This window comes from Mesoplodon mirus, assembly GCF_964341445.2.
Source record: "Mesoplodon mirus genome assembly, chromosome: 11".
NCBI classification, from domain to species: Eukaryota; Metazoa; Chordata; class Mammalia; order Artiodactyla; family Ziphiidae; genus Mesoplodon; species Mesoplodon mirus.
In genome coordinates, this window is record NC_138987.1 from 18,486,526 (window position 1) to 18,510,073 (window position 23,548).

The 23,548-nt window shown below is 41.1% G+C and overlaps 1 protein-coding gene across 1 annotated transcript in view; it reads right to left on the reverse strand.

Annotated features, from left to right (window-relative positions):
* Window positions 1-23,548, reverse strand: part of EEA1 (early endosome antigen 1) — a 525,485-nt gene that overhangs the window by 416,102 nt on the left and 85,835 nt on the right. The window contains exon 3 of the mRNA XM_082635349.1: window positions 11,577-11,664. Coding sequence (XP_082491475.1) covers window positions 11,577-11,664 — 88 coding nt within the window. The remainder of the gene's footprint in view (window positions 1-11,576; window positions 11,665-23,548) is intronic.

The following is a 23,548-nucleotide window of genomic DNA, read 5'->3' on the forward strand; positions in this document are numbered from 1 at the left end:
TGGATCAATGGAACAGAATAGAGAGCTCAGAAATAAACCCACACACCTATGGTCAATTAATCTTCGACAAAGGAAGCAAGAATATACGATGAAAAAAGACAGTCTCTTCAGCAAATGGTGTTGGGAAAGTTGGACAGCCACATATAAATCAATGAAGTTAGAATACACCCTCATACAATACACAAAAATAAACTCAAAATGGCTTAAAGACTTAAACATAAGACATGACATCATAAAACTCCTAGAAGAGATCATAGACAAAACATTCTCTGACATAAATTGTACCAAAGTTTTCTTAGGTCAGTCTCCCAAAACAACAGAAATAAAAGCAAAAATAAACAAATGGGACCTAATCAAACTTACAAGCTTTTGTACAGCAAAGGAAATCATAAACAAAACGAAAAGACAACCTACAAACTGGGAGAAAATATTTGCAAATGATGCAACAAACAAGGGCTTAATTTCCAAAATATACAAACAGCTCATAAAGAAGACATACAGATGGCCAATAGGCACATGAAAAGATGCTCAACATCGCTAATTATTAGAGAAATGCAAGTCAAAACTACAATAAGGTACCACTTCACACTGGTCAGAATGGCCATCATTAAAAAGTCTATAAATAACAAATGTTGGAGAGGATGTGGAGAAAAGGGCACCCTCTTACATCGTTGGTGGGAACGTAAATTGGTACAGCCACTATGGAAAACAGTATGGAGGTTCCAGAAAAAACTAAAAATAGAGTTGCCATAATCCTACTCCTGGGCATATCTCTGGACAAAACTATAATTCAAAAAGATACACGTGCCCCTATGTTCATAGCAGCACTATTTGCAATAGCCAAGACATGGAAACAACCTAAACGTCCATCAAAAGATGAAGGGATAAAGAAGATGTAGCAGATATATACAATGGAATATTACTCAGCCATAAAAAGGAATGAAATAATGTCATTTGCAGCAACATGGATGGACCTACAGTTTATCATACTAAGCGAAGTGAGTCAGAGAAAGACAAATATCATATGATATCACTTATATGTGGAATCTAAAATATGACACAAATGAACTTATCTACAAAACAGAAATAGACTCACTGACATAGAGAACAGACATGTGGTTGCCAAGAGGGAGGGGAGTGGGGGAGGCTTGGATTGGGAGTTTGGGACTAGTAGATGCAAACTATTATACATAGAATGGATAAGCAAAAAGATCCTACTGTAGAGCACAGGGAACTATATTCAATACCCTGTGATAAACCATTATGAAAAAGAATATGAAAAGGAATTATATATATATATATCACTGAATCACTTTGCTGTACAGCAGAAATTAACACAACATTGTAAATCAACTATACTTCAATAAAATAAAATTAAAAAAAAACATAGCATCATCATTTGTTATAGAAGTAGAATACATACTTTTAAATTTCTGATTCTGATACCACTTGAACTTTGATCGCTGTAGTATAATAGAAAGAACCCCTGAATTAGGAATTAGAAGACCCAAATTTAGATCCTGGTTCTGTCATTTATTAGCTGTGCAACTTAGGGCTAGTCACTTAACCTCCCTGGGCCTCAGTTTCCTTATCTAAGAACTGGCAAACATTATTTACCCCACATGTTTTTGTAACAAAAAAATAAGATATTGGAGAGAGGGGGAGGATAAAGCATGTTGTAAACTGTAAGCATCATCCACATGTGACTGCCATTAATAAAGAGAGATTAGAGATAGCTGCTCCAGAATGGGCTCCTTCTGCTTCTTGAATTCCTGCACCCTCCAGACCGCATAGAAACTGCAATCTAGATTCCTCTTGCCACCTTAAGGGAGCTGCCCTAAAGAGTCAAGTTTGGTTTGGGCATATTATAGAAATAGTAATTATAACAAAAGCCACCATTTATTGTGCACTTAATGTGTGCCTAAAACTGTACTAAGCACTTTTATATATATCAGTTCAAATAATCCTTATAACTTGAAAAGTAAGAATTACTCTTCCCAGTTTGCAGATAGGCTCAGAGAGATAATTGTCCAGAAGTCACACAGCTAATAACCTGTGATTTTGACCAACACCTGAGCCAACACACTTAATCAACGTTACTCTCACTGTTCTTTTCTTCTGCATGTTCCTTGGAAGAAGGATGAAGTCAGTTTGGGGTGAAGATCCCAAATCCTGACTCCTAAATCTTCATATTAAGCTGGATGGAAAATGTCTAGCACACAATTTAAATTACAATCTGCTTTCCCACCCTCACTCCTCCAAAATAACTGCAGTTATAAAAAACTTGATGTAACTTAATCTTTGTTCCTCAACCCTAACAGCTATAAAAAGTCTCAATCATAAATGACCTGAAACCCATTTTGGTTAGTTCTAAGGTTTTTTAAAACACTTGACATATAATACATACACACACACACACACACACACACACATATACACACACACACAGGCTTTAAAGCTTTTTTTTTTTTCCACAAAAGCATCAGAGAAAAATTTTCCCAGGACCTGAGCTCAAGATATTCTTGATACCAGATGCCTTCACAAGCTGGGCTGCTGTCAGTGGGACAGAGAAGCTGCCAAGAAGCCAGGCCATTTCCACTCCACATTTAGTCTGAGGCCAGAGTGTTGTCTTTCAGCTTTTAGAAAGACCTCCCAGGGTGAGGTGGACCCAGCAATGACAGTATATGACCATGATGGCCTCAGGGTAGAGAAAAAAGGTAATAGCCTTTGTAAATGACCAAGATCTTATCTGTAAAAGCTGGAAACCTCTTTTTCCAATGCAAAAACAGAAACAGTCCAAATTAATCTTTGCTTGGGAGGCAGGGAATCCTAATTCAATGGTCTAAGTCATGCTAATCAGCTTCCGAGGAGGACAGCATCCTAGTGCTGTGGGCCTCGAACAGCAAGCTTGGTCCCACAAGTTTGGTCACAGTGTGATTATGCTTGTTTTATTTAAAGTGAGTCCCAAGGAATGTTATGATAAGCTTGGTAAGGACTCTACACCGGAGAGGCACACATATGTACGTGCTTCAGTGAAACAGTGTTGATACAGAACATTGAAAATGGAATATGTTGAGGGGATAAGAAAGAAGAGACTGTTTAATGTCTTTTGCTTTGGTCTAACAGATTTTACATTTATAGGTTTCTGTGGAATGATAGTGATGTACATCCTTGGCCTTCAGTATGGCATGGGGATGAAGAGAGTGGAAAGGGAAATACCTAAAGTCCCTGAAGGCCCTTAGTCCATTCATTCAACAACCATTTATTGGAAGACCACCATGAACCAGGTAAGGTGCCATGTGCTGCAGATACAAAGCGCAGGCATCACCGCTGCCCTCATGGAATTTGGTATGGAGTGGAGGGGTCAGTCAACAATCAAATAACCACACAAACACATGAAAAACTGGAGCTGCGACAAGTCCTAGGAAGGAGGGTTCATGGTGTTTTGAGAGGCAGAGTTAGGAGAGTCTGACCTAGTCAGAGAGGTCAGCAAGGGCTTCTCTGAGAAAGCAATGCTTTAAGCTAAGATCTAAAGGATGAGTAGAGGTGAACCAGGCCAAGGAATGGGGGGGGGGGAGACAAAGTGTTGGTCAGTGGAACAGCAGATGCAAAGACCTAGCGTTGAAAGGGAACCATCTTGGAGGGAAGTCAGAAGAGATCTGACCTAAAGAGTCACCAGAAAGGCCCACCAACCCCTAAACACCTCTGCCTCTGCTGTCTAAAATCTCACGATTATTAAGGCATGCTTTGGGTTAAGATTCTTTTTCCCTGAAGCATTCTTTTATGCTCAGAGGAATAATCCATTAAATCAAGTAAATGGTTTTATCTGGTCAATTTTCTTCCTTAATAGTATAGGTTATAGACACAAGTCCTTGGGATTTGTACAGGGGTTAGAGTAGGTGGCATTAAAGAAAGAAAATATTCAATGACACTTATTAAAGATAGTAAAGGCAGACTTGATTCAGGACCATCACGATAGGTATAGGGACCACTGCAATGGGATTTCACAATAGGGAAGAGAGATTGGACTCAGTTCTGAATACAGCAGGGGCAACTGGGAATTTATAACCAAGAAGCGGGGGGGGGGGGGGGAGGGCGGTCAATAGATGGACAATTACTAAGAGGAAACATCAGGAGTAAGAGGGGTTCTGGCTAAACTCACCTAATAGGATTCTTGCTGAAGACAGGCCAGGGTGATCAGACCTCACTTAGGGGATGCTAGAAGATCAGGAACCTGATCAAATATCAAGGGTGATCAGATATCAAAGGTGTGGGGCTATGGTAAACTGATTTATCAGGGTTCCTGCTAAAACTAGATTTTACAAGGAAGTGCACAGATAAGCCTAAGAGAAGGTCCAGGAGCCTGACTAAGGCTCGTCAAGTAAGCAACCTTTGCCAATACCCCTTTTGTTCAAAGAAAGAAGAGACATTCTTCTTTCCTCTGAATAATGTAAGTCCATTTTCTCTTTCACTCACCTTTTGTTCATTAAGGACCAGCTGACTCATCTTTTAGGACTTGGTAGTAGAAGGTATTTGTTGGATGGTGCTAACAGTCAGGCATTTAATAAGGGGAGCTTTGTGAAAATAAAAGAAAATCAAAAATTAATAGTTAAAAAACTAATTTCTGAGGATAGCCAGTCAAGATTTTTAGGCTTGAGCTTGAAGCATCTTTATCAGATGGAGTGAAGATGGAAGTGGCCCTCTGAAGAATTTTCCTGGTTTGCAGTTTGAATGCCTTGGGTGATGGCACCAGGTGTTCCAGTGAACATTTTCTTTCTTTTTTTGTTTTTTGGCCTCGTGGCATTTGGGTTTCTAGTTCCCTGACTAGGGATCAAACCCACGCCTCCTTCAGTGGAAGCTGGAGTCGTAAACACTGGACTGCCAGGGAAGTCCCTTTTCTTTTTTTTTTTTCTAGTGAACTTTCTGAATGGTTCATACAGTAGGAGGCATGAAGGTTGCCCATACACGATCCGTTGTGGTCGTTTTTTTTTAAGTTTATGTCAAGTCCTCCAGCTTCACCTCACAGGCTTTCAGGAGAAGGGCAGTTTTAGTTCCAAATCAGAAGGGAGAAAAATTGGAAACATTTGGAGAGTTGTAGCTGGATATTGGAAGAAACTAGAATTCAGGATTTAGTAAGGACTAGCAAAATGTGCAAGACAGAGCCCACAAGGGTTCTGCACTATAGGTGACCGTTGAAACAAACAAAATTCTTCCTACAGTCACCCCCACTTCTATCAAAGATAATCAAAGTAAGACTAATTTATTTGCGAAGTACGTCTGGTCTCATTAAACTTGGCCTATTTATACAAGCACAGCAAAAGCTTGCATAGGCCCTTTTTCTGAGTTCGCTTTGCTGGAATTTTTCAAAAGGAATACCAGATTGGGCTTTCAAAAGCCTCTCAAGGCTAAGAAGCCAAGCCAAGAATTCACTACCAAATTTGCCTGCAATGCCTACTAATTCAGGTGAATTCCTCTCTTCTCAGTGTCCCCCAAATATCCTGAGGTCCTCTGCCAAAAGTGACCTTCCTTACTCCTCTGTAAAGCAGGAAAACCTAAAAGCCAGGAACACACTGGCTTTTCCAAGGGGGCTTTTGTAAGCGTTGCCTCCTGAAAGTCAACCTTAGTTCCTTAATACTGTCTGGTCATATCTGATTTGATGCACATCATTCTTAAATATGGCATTCCAGTCAAATCCTTAGAAATATAACCAATTTTTCCAATTGTGTCCTGTTACAAGGAGAACAGATTCTCACTGAACTTATGCAAATGACTATATTGTCATGAAAATAAGAATACTAAGAGTTACTTCTGGATTAGGTAGGGAGAAAAGATAAATGCTTCAATTCTATTTACAAAGGCATAATTTACCAAATTTCTGTAAGTTATAGATAGCTTTAAAAAAAAGAGAAAAAGAGTTTCCTTAAATCTGGAAAACAAAACACTAAGGAGCCATCAACGTTTCAAACAAAAAGTCATAAAAAATGTATAGTCATCCTCATCAGTTCATTCAGTCCCATGAATTAATTCTTGTTCTGCTTGAACTTGGGTTAGCAGTTTTATGAATTCATCAGCTTCTTCATTAGTTCTGGAAATTCTCACTCATTCCAGTGGTGTGGTCTTAAAGTTATTCAAGTGATCCCATTATGGAGACTTCTCACCTGTGGCTGATTGTAAATGCTTTCAGAGTAGAATCAAAGTAAAACAGTAACTTCCTGGGAATGGCAAAAAACTTAAAAACAGCCATGGTTAAAGTTCTTATGAGAGTTCATTTGATAAGGAAAATAGTTACTTCCGTGGCATATAACATTTTAACATAATAACTGGAAACAAAGGTATTGCAAATTTTTAAGAACTTCATACGATTTCTGGAATATCTATAATCAAGCAACATGTATACACATATAACCTAAGAAGATTTATCATCACTTCTTTTTTTTAATTAATTAATTGATTAATTAATTTATGGCTGTGTTGGGTCTTCATTGCTGTGCATGGGCTTGCTTTAGCTGTGGCGAGCGGGGGCTACTCCTGGTTGCGGTGCATGGGCTTCTCATTGCAGTGGCTTCTCTTGTCGTGGAGCACAGGCTCTAGGCGCGTGGGCTTCAATAGTTGTGGTGCATGGGCTTAGTTGCTCCAAGGTATGCGGGATTTTCCCAGACCAGGGCTGGAACCCATGTCCCTTGCATTGGCAGGTGGATTCTAAACCACTGCACCACCAGGGAAGCCCAATCATCACTTCTTATTTGACAATGATTCCCATATAACTTAATGCACCAAATAAACCTAATTAGCTTAATATCTTTCTTTTACAAGGTGAGAGACAAATCCTTTGAGATTTTCTAGGAGTGCTTCCGGGAAATCTCAGTTAGTTTGAAGTCAAAAAGACTCCATTTAGAATTTGATTTTGGAAAGTTGTCAAAAACGTCAGCAGGTTTGAACACTTGACGAAGTAGGATCACAGGTCACTGTGAAACAATACTTAATTATCCATTTGACCAAAGTGACAAAAGATTTCAAGGGCAAATACAGAAAGTTACATAGTTGTAAAAAAAAAACAAAAAAAAACACTTAGCTCTTTTAATATTGAGAAGACTTAGGCTTCTTAGGTAATCAAAGACCTGATGAAGACAATATGAAGCACAGGAAAGTATTTTAAGACACAAAATCTTGATTTCCCAGGCAGATTACTTAAAAGGTAAAGAAAAATCTTTTTTTTTTTTTTTTTTTACAGTTTCTTTTTAAGAGCAGACCAATAATCTAAGAAAACTTGGTCAGTGCAACACAGGGAGAAAATCAAGTTCTAGTTTTGCATCAATGCACCATTAATACTAAGGCTAAGGTTTATTTTTTTTTTTTAAAGTAAATAAATCCATCCAACCTTGGCCAGCTTTGGCCACACGAAAAAAAAAATTCATTCTCCAAGGTTTCTTTTCCATAAACATTCTAAAAAAATTTTTTAATATTTATTCAGTTTTTATCTTACTCTTTCTTATTTCTAATTCTGAAACAATCAGCCATTCTACTTTAGGACAAAGTTACTCTTTTTCTCCCTTAACAAAAACACATACTTCATACCTTCCCTTATCAAAAACACATCTTACTTTACGGCACACAGAATTTTTTTCTTTGCCCTTATTATCTCTAATAGATTCATTTATACATATTGATTAGAATTTTTAACCATTACTAACCCAAATTTCAGTGACTACTAGGAAGCAGGCAACTGTGAACTGTCTGCCACATACTGTCATTCTGTAGCAAATTTATGAATGTATAAATTCACAATTTTCTAGAGGGATGTCTTTTTCATAGTACAATTTCTGATGTTTATTAACAGATGCAAATATATTTAGTTTCTCTGTACTGTATAAAAACAAGATGTCGAAAGTTGATATACTTAAACTCATGTTTAGCAATTAATGTCTCAATATTTTATCTGATTTGGAAATGATCTAGACATTCAGTGAATTCCATCATTTAACTTAACTTATTATACCTTTAAGAGTTCAAGTTATCAAAAAGATTTTTACAACTATTTTTAACTAGGCATATTATAAAGCATAATTATTGTTGAAAAGTTTATTTATAAACTTTTATCCCACTTATATTTATTTAATTCACTTATTCTTAAAATTACGCTTGACTTGCTCATGAAAATTTCATGAGACATCAAACAAAGCTAGCCATCATCTTATTTTTCTTGTGAACAATTCAGGAAAGTATCAAAAAAAAAAAATCACAGAAGTGGAAAACCTAAAGTTAAACATGATTCTTTCCTTTTTTTTCTTTTTTACTGTCATGCTTGCCATGCATCAAGCAATTCCTTTTTATTGTACATTTTGTTCTGAGGTTGGGTTTATAGTTTTATAATCTTGAATATCTAGTAGAGATAATATAAGCTTGTTTGACTCATAAACCTAGGTAGGAAAAAATTGTATATCCACATTATATTTAATGCTGAAACCTCTGAAGACATGCATGTTTTGTTCTACCAACAATTTTAAAACTACCTTTATTTACCAAAGAATATCCCAGATTATCTAAACTTAAAAAAAATTTGGGTTGGTTTCTATATTTTTGAGAGTTTTAGGAAAAAATTTATATAAGTGCTCATTTATCTCTAAGTCAATTCAAAGAAATTCCTTTGAAATACTTTATAAGTTAATTTGATAATACTATCCAGAAATAGAAAAATATCAATGTACATATAACATATATACATACAAACATACACAAATATTCAGGCAAATGCAGAGATCTTATAGTCTTCATTCTAAAATTTTAGTTGAGTCAGTAAAACATAGTAACACAAACTCACTGGCTTATCTCCACTTTATATTTTTGTCTGAATTGTATTTCCAGCAAATGGGACAAGTTAAGGTTACCTGTCTACCAGTATCAGTGGAGGAGACTTTTAAATTTTTCTCTTGCCCTGATATGTAATCTGATGGAGGCTGTGAACTAAATTTTAGGCCAGTGACCAAGAAGACAACTAGTTGCTATATGGATGTCTCTAATGCACATCTGAGTGGACAAAACATCCAGCTCTCTTTCTAAATAAACTTTTTTTCTCTTTTCAGCTTCAAGTGCTTTTGGAGGTCCCTGAGTCCCTTGAAAGCTTCTGATGGAGGATAGAGAGCCTAAAATCCAAGGGAGATGAGGGGCTAAGTGGGAAGGGAAAAGTCTGGCAGGGTGGAGAGAGGGATGGAGGAGGTAGGGGTTTAAAGGGGACTTATAAAAGGGTTCAAGGGAACTGGAGAGAACAATGAACGTAGTAAGAGGAAGAAGGAGGAACAAACACAATGGGAAGGCACAGGTCTTAGAGGAGCCAGTTTGGGGAGGTCTTAAGTTTTCCAAAGAAGCCAATGAAGTTCCAAATTATCCTCAGCAAAATCATGCCAACAAGAAAAGAAGCAGACAGAGTTGGTGGAGCATGTAGTCAGTTAGAGTTTCAAGAATGGGGTTTCAATTGACTGAGAAGTTCCCATAGCAGAAGCAGGATCCAATAGAGAGAACAGAGAGATCTCACAGAGAGCCAAGAAGAAAGGCTTCCAGCCCAGAGAATCAGGGAATACTCTCCACTCAGGAAAGAAAGCCAGCAAGGAGAGACTGCCAGTTCAGCAGGTCCCTTCCAAACAAGGAAGCCTGGGACTCTAACTCAGCTTCTCACAAACAGAGACACCTCAGACTCTAGCCCAGCATCTTTGTCTGGACTCTAACTCAGCTTCTGGAGTACATTCAGAACCCTAAGGATCAAAATCTGTCTTTACCAGCTTCAACAGACGTCTGTGTGGAGCACTGGTTCAGGAGTCAGACTCTTCAATGTATCCCTGATCAATCAGTCAGGACTGAAGACAAAGCTACAAAGGTCCACTCTTAGGGTTCTGGATGAGAGTTATGGGGTCCAATGATGAATATGATCCTATCTAAGTCACGGCACCATAACTGTGAGAGGAAAAAAATTCAATGATGCTTGTTAAAGATGGTAAGGCAGACGATTCTGGACCATCATGATAGGTATAAGGACCTCTGCGATGGAAATTTACAGTAGGAGAGGGAGACTGGGCTCAACTCTGAATACAGTATGGGCAACTGGGAATTTATAGCCAAGGAGCAGGGTGGGGGGCCTCAAATGGAAAATTATTAAGAGGAAATATCAGAAGTAAGAGAGGTTCTGGCTAAACCCACCTAACAGGATTCTTGTTGAAGACATGCCAAGGTGATCAGACCTCATCTGGGGGATGCTGGAGGATCAGGTACCTGATCAAATATCAAAGGTGATCAGATATTGAGGGTGTGGGGTTCTGGTTAAACTGACTTATCAGGGTTCCTGCTAAAACTAGATTTTATGAAGAAATGCACAGATAAGCCTAGGAAAAGGTTCAGTAGCCTAACCAAAGTTTGGTCAAGCAAAGAATCTTTGTCAGTGGGTTTATTTTAAAGAGGAAAGGGACACAAAAATAGGAGATGGGGAACCCCAAAGATAAAACTTCATATTTTTCTAAATTTTCTAAATTTCATATTTGTCAAGACCATCCCTGCCAGAATTCATTAACAATCTGATCCCCAGAAAATCATGTAATTTGCCTTCAGAGAGATTAATGCAGCCCAGGATAGTCTCAGCCTTTGAGAGAAGTCAAGGAAAGGAAGCAGTCCAAGAAAAGGAGGGAAGCACCACATTGTGAGAATGCCGATAACACATCGTAACTTAACCTAACCTGAGTCTCCCACCTAAATCACTTTCAGTAGCTCAAGTATCCTTCACAGTTTTGTAGGGGACAAAATATACTGATCTCAGTATTTCTTCCCTAGAATCTTGTAATAGAAGTTTCTCCCCCATGGCACAAGATCAAGTAAGTAAATTATGCTGGCTTTTCTGTCATGTAGGCCTGGTTATCAAATCCTGACTGCCCTGTAATCACGGGCTGGTCTTCTAACCACCCTCAACCTGCTTTCTCAGCTGTAAACCAGGAATCATTACTGTACCTACCCCTACTGTAGCTTCTTTGCAGATGAGATAAAATAATGAATTAAAGTGCTTAGCAAATTGCCTGTCATGCTGTCAGCATTTAATAAATGGGAGAAATTTGAAAATAAGGGATAGATGAGGGGAGCTGGCAAAGTCTAGAAAGAGTATACAGTTCCTAAGAGAGAGAAGTGCCCTGGGTTTCAGGTGATGAACCAGCCAGGCCAACAGGCACACACACCAGGACTCAAAAGAAATTAAGAAGCCTGAGAGAAACTTGGGCTGGGATTTAGAGACAAACTGCAAAGAGCCCTATCCCTCTTGTGTTTCCTCTTCAGACGTGTGAGGTGAGTTCACCGACAGACAGGAAAGAAAAAATGACAAGGGCAACCCACACTGCCTGAAGAGGCCTATGGTGTTGACATAGAATTTAAGATTAAGACTTTTGACCAGGTTAGGACATCTGCCTGGGGAAATTCTGGAAAGAGTGATGCATAGGAAACCAGTAAGAGCTTAAATAAGTGGGAGTAAATTAGAAAACTGGGCAAAAAAGATGAAAGGAGATTTACTGCCTTCCTACAGATTGTGAGCTACAGCTCATGAAACTGACCTTGTTACAGATGGAATCATTTCTTGCGGGAAAACTCCTTGGCCTTGTTGAGCTTGGCCTGGTTTTCTCCGGTAAGATTTTTCTCTTTCTGGAAAAAAAAGCAATACAGTAAAAAGAGAGAAACTGTATAGTGAGAATGCCAAAGAATGTCAGAATGTATGAATCACTGGGGAAAGAATTCCCAAATTTATCTTTTCCCAAAGTTATTTTTATCAAGAAGAAAGCGATTGCTTTCTTGAGCCCCTGTATCTACAATTCCTTAAAGTACTTGCTGAAGAAGTCCCTCCTTGTGTTTCACTTTCTAACATGTAGTCACTTTGAATACCTGTTGCTGCCTCTGTCAGCTCTTTTCTCGCACACGCATCCAGCTGTGGGGAGAATTTCAACAGGCCCAGCAAACACAGCTAATGACACCAGGGAGTTGTGCCCCATGCACTTTGGAGGCTGAGGCATGAGGACTGGACATTGTAAATACAACACAGAAAATGGCTCGTGGTGTCCTGGGTATTGTGGCCCATGTAGTTGCAGTGATGTATCTGAGTGGCGGGGTCTCCCACCTCCCTGAGGTGACCAAGCAGGAAATGAAGAGAGGACACTGTGACTTGACACCACTCCATAAAGGGTACTGCCACTCTCAAGCATCCAATAGCACCACTGAGGAAACATGGCCAAACCTCCCACCAATGTTATAAGAAACAGGACTCTAAAAGATAGAGGTGGCTGCAAGGTTGCCAAGAACGTGAACCATGCACATGAGAGTTCAGGACTACTTCATGCTTAGCAAATTGTAGGACCGCTTAATCCATGGAATACAATAAATGGAGCCACAGCACTGTGGGAAGATACTTTATGTTTCAGTACTCGGCACCACCTAGAGCAGGGTATGAGATCCCACCCCTGCGCACTGTGTTGGAGTTGCCTGGTAAAGCTTTGGAAGCCGTAGATAACTGAGAGGTACGTGACTGATAACAGCCCCACCTCCCCTGCACCACCACCGCCAACCAATCAGACAAAAGTTTTGTTTCCGTTTGCAAGTCACCTCAACATTGCTTTGCTTCTATAAATCTGTGTTGTTCTGACTTTTCCTTTCAAACAGTTGTTACGGGTTCAATAGTACCCACCAACCCCCAGAAAAGATATGTTGAAGTCCTAACCCCCAGTACCTGTGAATGTGACCTTATATGGAAATAGGGAGGGTCTTGGCAGATGATCGAGCTAAGATGAAATTGCTAGGATGGGCTCGATGTGACTGTGTCCTCATAAAAAGGAGAAGTTTAGACAAAGAGACAGACACGCACTCAGGGAGAACACCAAGTAAAGGAGAAGGCAGAGATCAGGCTAATACATCTACTAACTAAGGAATGCCATGGATTTCCAGCAAAGTTCCAAAAGCTGGGAGAAAGGTATGGAACAGATTCTCCCTCACAGCCCTCAGGAGGAACCAACCCTGCCAAAGACATCTTGATCTCAGACTTTGAGCCTCTAGAACTGTGAGACAATAAATTTGTGTTGTTTAAGCTACCCAATTTATGGTACTTGACTACAGCAGCCCTAGCAAACTAATACGCTAGTTATAACATCTGCCTAGTACCCTTATATCCTATGAATAAAATTAATTCTTCAAAACATGTTCATTTTATAGCTGTATAAGAGTCATGAGTTTATCTTTTTCTGAAAATTATCTTTTAATAAGGTAAATGGATCTTCTGCTGTCCTTCTCCATTCCTAAAGACTTCCCAGCCAGAACCATCCCTGAATACTCTTTTTCTTTTTTTATTGAGTTGTTAGGCTGCATAAAGGCATCACAATATACCTTTTTAAAAACATCCCATAGGGCCTCCCTGGTGGCGCAGTGGTTGAGAGTCCGCCTGCCGATGCAGGGGATACGGGTTCGTGCCCCGGTCTGGGAGGATCCCATATGCCGCGGAGCGGCTGGGCCCGTGAGCCATGGCCGCTGGGCCTGCGCGTCCGGAGCCTGTGCTCCGCAACGGGGGAGGCCACAACAGTGAGAGGCCCGCATACCGCAAAAAAAAAAAAAAAAAAAAAAAAAAAAAAAAAACAAAAAACATCCCATAGGGCTTCCCTGGTGGCACAGTGGTTAAGAATCCGCCTGCCAATGAAGGGGACACGGGTTTGATCCCTGGTCCGGGAAGATCCCACATGCCGCAGAGCAACTAAGCCCGTGTGCCACAACCACTGAGCCTGAGCTCTAGAGCCCATGAGCCACAACTACTGAGTCCATGTGCCACAACTACTGAAGCTTACGCACCTAGAGCCCGTGCTCTGCAACAAGAAAAGCCACCACAATGAGAAGCCCGCACACCACAATGAAGAGTAGTCCCTGCTCGCCGCAACTAAAGAAAGCCCACATACAGCAACGAAGACCCAACGCAGCCAAAAATAAATAAATAAGTTTATAAAAAAAGTTTGGCATTAAAAAAAAAAATCCCATAATTGGAAACTTAACTAATCAAAATGGGCTGCCTTCCCTCATCTAGCTGAGTGGATGGGAAGGGAATAAAGTCCTCACAGCTGCCGGGCTCTCTGCTGGGCACTTGGCATTCCACTGGATATTTGTAAATGCCTACCCAACAGTCACCGTCCCTTCTTCAGCAGTTAAAGAACTCCATTATTGGACCAGTAGCCTTCACCTCTCCCCTCGAGTCTCAGGGAAGGGGACCTTATCCCAACTTTCCCCAGAAGTAAAGCCTGATGGGTTTAAGTCCCCATGGTAGTCCCAGTTCCCTTGGCAGTGATTGATGAGACATGGCTGGGAGGTGCGGGCAGAGAAGAGGATTCCAAAAGGAGAGGTCTCTTGCTCTTAAAAAGACCTATGTGGGGAAAAGTACACCCTTTTTTGAGTCTACATGTGATGCCTAGAACTATGGCATCCATCTTGTGATCATGAGAGCAGCGAGCTTGACTAAGGACAAAATTTGTCACACCAAATATAGCAGAGCAGAAAGAAGGAAAATTCATGGGTTCTTGACAACATTTTTGAGCCACTGAACTAACCAAGGCAGGAACTGGTCTTCCTTGGGGCTTCCTGATATGTGAGATAACAAATGTTTTTATTGAAGCAAGTTGAATGAGGGTTTTCTATTTCTTACACCCAAAAGCATCCTACAGACTATAAGGTATCTGTGAACATTCTCATTTTACAGATGAAAATCTGAGGTTCAGATATAACTGGTAACCTAGCCAGGGTCACACATAAAACAAAATTTGTATCCAGCTCAAACTCCAGACATCCTCTCTCCTCTACCACTTACCACCTCTGTATTTATCATTGGTCAGTGAAAGAAGGCTAATTTCTCATGTTTTGTTTCTTTGTTTTTATTGTTTAAAATGTTGTAGGAGGGCACAGAGCCTAGTGGTTAAGGACAAACTTTGGTGTCAGACGGACCTGAGTTTGAATCTGTACTGGTGTGACCTCAGGCAAGCCACTTAACCCCTCAGTTAAAAGAACCTCAGTTTGCTCATAGGTAGAATGAGATAGCAATTCCTATAACACAAGGTTGTGATTAGGACTAAATGAAACTATATATAAAGTACTTATCACAGATCCTGGCACATTATACCTGCACAGAAAAAACCTGATGGCTATTATGCTTATTACTGTGGTGGTGCCACACAGTGTGACCACCTCTTCACCAGGCAGCCAGCATTTCGAATGTGAAGAGAGCATCTCGTTCCCCATACACAAAATGGTTTCGGTCAATTTCACTCCAGACTCCTTAGAGCCTCCCCTTTCTGTGCTACAACTGTGAGCTCCTCCTCCTCCTGCCCAGACAGCCACTGTCAAAAGAGCCCAACTCCTGGGAGCACACGGCATTCCTTGCTGGAGCCCAGCCTGGTTTTGTCTCTGCTCATATTACCCCTAACCACCCCCCAGGGCCCTGAGACCTTTGATGTTCACGTGGCTGCCTGCAGGGGCAGGAAGATAAAACCCCCCTTGTTCCCTCTCTGGGCAATAAGACCTTTGGCAATTTAGAGAGACACAGAGATAAAAGACTGGATTTTTTTTTTCCTTTTTTCCTTTTTTTTCCCCAGCAACAAATGGTGGTTTGTCTTTACCAGCCACTCCTTCAGCACCACACCAGCATCAAAGAGCAAGAAATGAGCAGAAAGCCAAGGCAGGGGAGTTCTATCCCCCCTGTAGGGAATTCACCTGCCTCCAGGACACACAGAAGGGGGAGGGGAGAAGAGAGCTGTGTACAAAGAGCATCCCACAGGGGTGATCAAAGCTCACACACCCCCACCCCATTCCCCAAAGTTTGTTTTCTTAACATTCACGCTGTACACTTTAAGTTTGGCAAACAGACAAGACAGGGACAGGGAAGGACACGGAAAGGCTCAACTTGTCTCATGGATAAATCTTGAGTTGACTTGACATCTTCTGGTCCGGAGGGCTTAGTGTGCTGACAGTGGGTAGCCTCTGTATGTGGAGCATTCCTTTGGGACTCACAAGTCCAGTGTTCAGCTCTGCCCCCAGTCCCTGTGACAACCGACCAAGGGCAAGTAGAGGAGGGAAGGGAATAGTCTACCTGCATAACAACGAGAACTATCGTTTTCTAAGACCCATGTGTCAGGATCTGTGCTCAGTACCCAATCTGTAGCAACCATAGAGTAGGTGGGACTACTTTCTCCAGTTTACAGATGTATAAATTAAAGCTTAGAGAGCTAAAGTCAGTTGTTCAAGGCCACGCCCTAATGAGCAGAGGCGGGACTTAAACTCAGATCTGCACCAAAGTGTATGTTATTAACCAAGTGTTACAAACTGCTTTCCACAGGGATTATGAGTCTACTTTGAAAAATACCAAGCCAGGTACAATGATAGGACATCTGTTATCCATTGAGTTGTGTCTCCAAAAAGGATATGCTGAAGTCCTAATCCCTCAGTACCTGTGAATGTGATCTTATTTGGAAATATAGTCTGCAGATGGAAACAAGTTAAAATGAAGACTTACTGGATTAGAATGGGCCCTAATACAATGGCTAGTGTCCTTATAAAAAGCGGGAAATTTGGATAGAGACACACACAGACAGAAGATGGTCATGTGAAGAGGCAAGGAAGGATCCTCCTCTAGAGGCTTTGGGAGAACATGGCCTTGCCAACGTCTTGATTTGGGACTTCTGGCCTCCAGATTGTGAGAAAATTAATTTCCGTTGTTTTAAGCCACGAAGTTTGTGATACTTTGCTACAGCAGTCCTAGGAAACTAATATAGCATCTGTCTGTGTGAGCTTGGAGAGAGAGAGAGAAAGAGAGAGAGAGAGAGAGAGAGCGTGCGTTTGGGGGGAGGGAGGAGAAAGGCAAGGCAATTCTCAAACAATTAATATAGATTATCTCTAGCATACTGGCCTGGGGAATGAGGCAAGGATGCTGGCCACAAAAGAGACAGACAGGCAGACAGAAATGGATGGTAAAGGTAGTGAAACAAGGTGAGAAGGAAACAGAGGAGAACTGGAACCAAGTCTGATGGGTCAGCTCCTTGAAAGGGAGAAGAGTCAAAGAAGGTTCCAACACTCCCTGCCAGCGAGGGAAGGGATTGAGAAAGAGCAGTATGCTGCCATGGTCCACCCAGTGAGGATGACCTTGCGCCACACCTCCGCCCAGCCTTCTCACACCTCAGCAGAGCTCTTACGTCAGACTCTTCTTCAGTTACTGCACTCAGGGAACAAGCATTTAGCACTCACAAAGTCACTGGCAATGAAGGGCGTGGGGGATAAGGGCCAGAGAGCAGCACTAAGGAACAAGGGACTAGGAGCCTCTGGATTTCTTCAGCCTGGATTTCTCTCCACCTCCCTGTCAGCCTAGAAAGTGTGTACTCGAACCTCTAGCCCTTTGATACTTGGATGGGGCATTTGCCCACTTCGCTGGGCCCATGACACCTTCCACACCCCTTTAGCATAATGCTTGGGCATTATACTGTGTTTCTTTCTATTTATATCTACATACAGATATAGATAGATAGGGAGATAGAGAAATATAGATAGATACATAGATTTCTGCATATAGATACAGATTTAAATAGAGATAGAGATATTTATAACTACATAAAGATATAAATATAAATAGATAGAGATACAGATACATAGATATAGATAGATATATAGATAGGGATGGGGGATAGACACATAGATATCTACATATAGATATATAGAGACAAAAATAGATACATAGATATCTATAGATATAGATAGATTAGATGATAGATAGAGAGATAGAGAAATAGATAGATTATAGATATAACAGGCTCCTGCCTTAGATTGTGAGCTTCTGGAAGGCAAGGCCAGCATCCTATTCAACATTATCTAGCAGAGCCTGAAGCACAGTAGTTGATCAGTAAAGAGTTGATAAATGAAATGTCCAGGGTATTCTGATCTCAAGGAACAAAATTTTTTAAGTAATAGAAAAATAGGCAAATGACATAAACACATGATTGACAAAATAAAGAAAAACAAATGGCTCTTAATCTCACAGAAAGTTGCTCAACATCATCATCATAAGAAGAATACAAGTTAAAGCTCCACTCAGAAAACATGTTTCACCTCACAGGCAGGCAAAAGTATGACAAGATACTGTGTCGAGAGGCTGTGAGGACACAGGCTCATACCCACTCGCCGGAGTGCGACAGACATAACCTTTAAGTTAGGCAACGTCTATCAGAATTATAAATATGTCTGCCCTTGGTCCAGCATCCCACTCCCATGGGATCTGTAGGTTTTCTCATGGATACACCTGCAAACATAAAATTGGTGTATGTACAAGTGTGGTAACAGCAATTCAAAGGCTCTTCACTAGACAACTGGGAAAAGAAACTGTGGTGCTTGAATAAGGGAGGATTGGATGAAGGTGGTCAAAAGGTACAAACTTCCAGTTATAAAACAATTAAGTATTGATACTATGTAATGTATAACATGATTAATATAATTAACACTGCTGTATGTTATATATAAAATTTGTTAACAGAGTACATTTTAAGAGTTCTCATCACAAGGGAAACTTTTTTTTTCTATTTCTATACTTTTTTTCTTTTACCTATACTTCTATAGATATACTTTGTATCTATACGAAATGATGGATGTTCACTAATCTTTTTGTGGTAATCACTTCATGATGTATGTAAGCCAAAAGATTACGCCATACACCTTAAACCTATACAGTACTGTGCGTCAATTATATCTCAATAAAACTGGGGAAAAAGATCTCCAGCTCAATACAAGCCTCATATTTTTAGTTAAAAATCTAGATTGACTATCATAGGGGTGCAGTGCGCTGCCCAACCCAGGACACTATAACTCATTAAACCCCATAATAATCTTATAAGAAAAATATCATCACAATCCATCTTGTCAGCATCTCACAGATGGGAAACAGGAGCCTGCAGAGGTGGAGCACTTTGTTCAAGGTTAAGGAGTGGGGGTGGGTGGGGCCAGGAGAGAAACCCTAGTAGTCTGACTTCAGAGCCCACTGTCACCAGGGCTACCTCCCTAGATGCCCCCTAAATACTGTATAGTCTATAGACTTTTCTTCTGCTTCTCATCCCTCCATTCACTCATTCATTTGTGCATCAGTCATCCATGGCCACCTAGTATATACCAGACACTGTGCTAAGTGAAGGGGGGTACAGAGATTAAGGAGGTAGTCGTCCTTGACTCTGAGAAATTATGGTCCAGAGAGAACACACACAGGTAAACAGACAACCCATATAGAGGCAGTTCTCAACGTGAGCCTAGGAAAGTGCCACCCAATCCACTTGTATATCTCTTTTGTATTTTTTCCTCTGCTCAGGAAGTCTTCATTTGGGGCCCTGTGTCTATCACAACTGGAAAATCAACTCCACAAGGATTCTTTCAGACACGTATAAGTACCCAAACAGACTTACATGCTAAAAACTATCAGATTTGGTCTTGGGGTCTGCTCTCCTGCAGCTTACAATTTTATGAATGTCACTTCACGTTGAAACAAGAACAAGAGTATTGTTGCTTCCTGCCACAAGAATCCAGGTTGAAATGAAAACAGAAAGGACACCTAATCTGATGATACTTCTTCTCACAGTAGAATTCAGAGGACAGAGGAGGAAAGAAGAGCCCACAGATCTTACCTTGTGCCCTTAAATGTCCTCTTCCTTATCACAGTCCAAAAGACTCATGTTCCTAAAGCCATTGTGCTAAGCTAGAAAGGACAACCTACTTACATGCAGTCTTCCCTGTGATCTACTCTGTCTCCATAGGGCAACAGTGACTGCCCCTGTTCCGTGCCCCAAACAAAGCACTGAGACTAGTCACACAGACCTGGGTTCAAAGCCAGACTGTGCCACTTACTGAGAGATCATCAGCGTCAGCTTCCGCATCTGGAGAATGGGAATTAAAATGGAGAATCGATAAGATAATGTGTGCAAAGGTTCTAGCCCCAGGCAGGACCCAAATTCAAAGCTTTCTTGGGACACTCTCACAACCAGAGTCACTGCCGACTTCCAAGTGCACACCTGACCATCTCAGTTCCTGAGCTAATAGACAATATCCAGAGCCCTGGCCCCCTCTGCCAAGGGACCTGTTCTGATTTCTACAGCCATAAGCCTGGCCTCCAGTGCTGCGGAGGGGCAGGCTGGGCTCTGGGATCCAAGAAGATAAGGGCTCCAAAGAGACAGGGATTATCCCAGCTGCTGACACAGAGGCTGAGGTTGGGGTTATACTCCAGACTAGGGATGTAGAGCGAGTGCAGGGAAACCTGGTTGAAAGCAAATGCTGCAGGTTGGAGGCGACCCAGTGCCCCCAAGACAGACCAAGTCCATAGCTTGACACCAGCAAAGCAATAACATCCAAAACATTACTTTGCAAAGAATTCACTATTACCCAAAGGCACCCAGGAAGTCACCTTGAGGGGAAAAAACCCACAAAATCTGAACTTTAATTATTGGACTGGCTTACACTTTGGTGTGGCTGGATATTGTTTTTATTTTTAAATACATAGAGGCAAGGTGAGGGTAGGGAGTGGAAGATAGGTACCCTATTCTTTCCCATGTTAGAACTTCCAAAGCTCCTAATCTGGCCTGGCCCCTGAAATACCAACAAGATTTAATTTTATGTCTCTCTGGATTGGGGGTCAGAAACCCAAATGCCTACAGAGGTCAAGCAGATTAAATACATGAGCAACTGTGCCAGCTGAGGAACCTGAAATACAAATACCCCGCGGAAGTGGAACAGCTGCTGATCAGCCCCAGTCAACCGTTACCATAGAGAAGCAGAGTCAGTGTTGCTGGATCAATTTTTTAAAAATATAAATAGAGAGATTTATTTTAAGGAATTGGCTCACACAACTATGGGGGCTGGCCAGTCCAAAATTCATGGGGTAGGTCGGAAATTCAGGTAATAGTTGATGTTACCATCTTGAGTCCGAATTCAGCAGGGTAGCAATCACTTGCTTACGATTACAATGTAAGTGTAGTACTAATATTACTCAATCACCTCCAGACATAGACAATGAGAATAAGAGATTTTGTTTTCCTGGGGGTGGAAGTGGATTTACCTTCCTCGTACATATTTCCAGTATTGCTCATTCACAAGGTTATATAATTATTTATGTCTTTCTTCTCCAATAAGTCATAGGATGTTTTTCAAAGGGTTGCCCACAGATCATGGACAGCAAAATTTCCTGGAATACCTTTTAGAACTTCAGATTCTTGGCCACCTGATCTACTAAATCAGGAAATCTGCACTTTTAACAAGCTTCCTCTTTTTTTCTTGTGTATGCTAACACTTGAAAACCACTGTACAGAAATTGTCTCATTTTTGTTCCTCAGTGATCAATAAAGTCTCCAGCATCTAGTGGGAGCTTAACAGATGTGGTTGAACAAATTAATAAATAGTGTCACTAGTTTATCCTTAGGTTCTCTGTGATGTCTGTAAAAATCATAACGTTAAACTTGCAATCTTGATCTCTTTAGGTGCTGACCAACTATTGTATATAATCACCCATGTTTATGTCAGTTAGCCCCACTAGACTAGAAAATTCCTTACACTTTTGTCATTCTTGTATTCCCAGAATCTATCAGTCACTGGCATATGTTAAGTTCTGCATAAATATTTCTTGAGTGGGGCTTCCCTGGTGGCGCAGTGGTTGGGAGTCCGCCTGCTGATGCAGGGGATGCGGGTTTGTGCCCAGGTCCGGGAGTATCCCGCATGCCGCGGGGCGGCTGGGCCCATGAGCCATGGCCGCTGAGCCTGTGTGTCCGGAGCCTGTGCTCCGTGACAGGAGAGGCCACAGCAGTGAGAGGCGTGCGTACCGAAAAAAAAAAAATTTCTTGAGTGAATAGATAGATGTATGAATGGACAGGTAGAGAGAACTACCTGAATACAGACCACGCACTACCTTTTTAGGTTGTGCAAATTTTTTACTTTCTAACCCTTGAGTTTTTACAAGTTTCTTATCCTGTCTTACAATAATTTATAATTGCTACATGTATTAAAAGTGCATCTAGAACTTTCCATTTCTAGGGACTGAAGCATAGTTAAGTCTGTAACATATAATTTCTGTAGCATTAACTATATCTCTTTTATCCCTTTCAGGAAACATATATATATTTTTTCTCAATGTATAAACAAAACAATTTATAAGTTTCAGTGCTTAAACTATTACTACTACTGTTTTTTAAAATAAATCCTTCATGATTCCTCATAATACATCCAGAACCAACACTGTGACAAGACACTCAGATTAAGAATAACTGCTGCGGGGCCTCCCTGGTGGCGCAGTGGTTGAGAGTCCGCCTGCCGATGCAGGGGATACGGGTTCGTGCCCCGGTCTGGGAGGATCCCATATGCCGCGGAGCGGCTGGGCCCGTGAGCCATGGCTGCTGAGCCTGCGCGTCCGGAGCCTGTGCTCCGCAACGGGAGAGGCCACGGCAGTGAGAGGCCCGCATACCGCAAAAAGAAAAAAAAAAAAAAAAAAAAGAATAACTGCTGCGGAAATTCCTCGGCGGTCCAGTGGTTAAGACACCACGCTTTCACTGCTAAGGGCACAGGTTTGATCCCTGGTCAGGGAACTAAGATCCCACAAGCTGCATGGTGCGGCCAAAAAACAAAAGAATAACTGAAGGAAATCATTTCACCTAAATTGAGTGATAAAGATTTCCATTTCCAGAATGATTAAATTTAGAAAGACTTACAATATCACGTGTTGGTGAAGAGGTGGAGCAATCAGAACATTCATATGTTGCTGGTGGGAAACTGGTGTTTACCCAAGAGAAATGAAAACATTTGTCACCATAAAGAGTTATACAAGAATGTTCCAGGGCTTCCCTGGTGGCGCAGTGGTTAAGAATCCGCCTGCCAGTGCAGGGGACACGGGTTTGAGCCCTGGTCCAGGAAGATCCCACATGGATCCCTGGTCCAGGAAGATCCCAACTAAGCCCATGAACCACAACTACTGAGCCTGCGCTCTAGAGCCCACGAGCCACAACTACTGAAGCCTGCGTGCCGCAACTACTGAAGCCCACACACCTAGGGCCCGTGCTCCACAACAAGAGAAGCCACCGCAATGAGAAGCAAGCGCACCGCAGCAAAGAGTAGAACCCGCTCACTGCAACTAGAGAAAGCCCACACGCAGCAATGAAGACCCAACGCAGCCAAAAATAAATAAATTAATTAATTTTTTAAAAAAAGAAGGTTCACAGCAGATCTATTCATAATAGGTCCAAGCTGGAAGTGACAGACCCAAAAGTCCTTTCTCTTAAAGGATAAAAAATGTGATATATGATAGGATAATATCAATACTTACCAATAAAAAGGAGCAAACTACTGACATACACAACAACAGGGACACAATTCAAAATCATCAGCTTGAGTGAAAGAACCCCGAAACAAAAAAATATTATTACATGTATAGATAGCTCAGAAAAGGCAGAACTAATCTAATCTGATCTAGTCTAATCTAATCTAATCTGTAGTGTCAGAAATCAGAAGAATG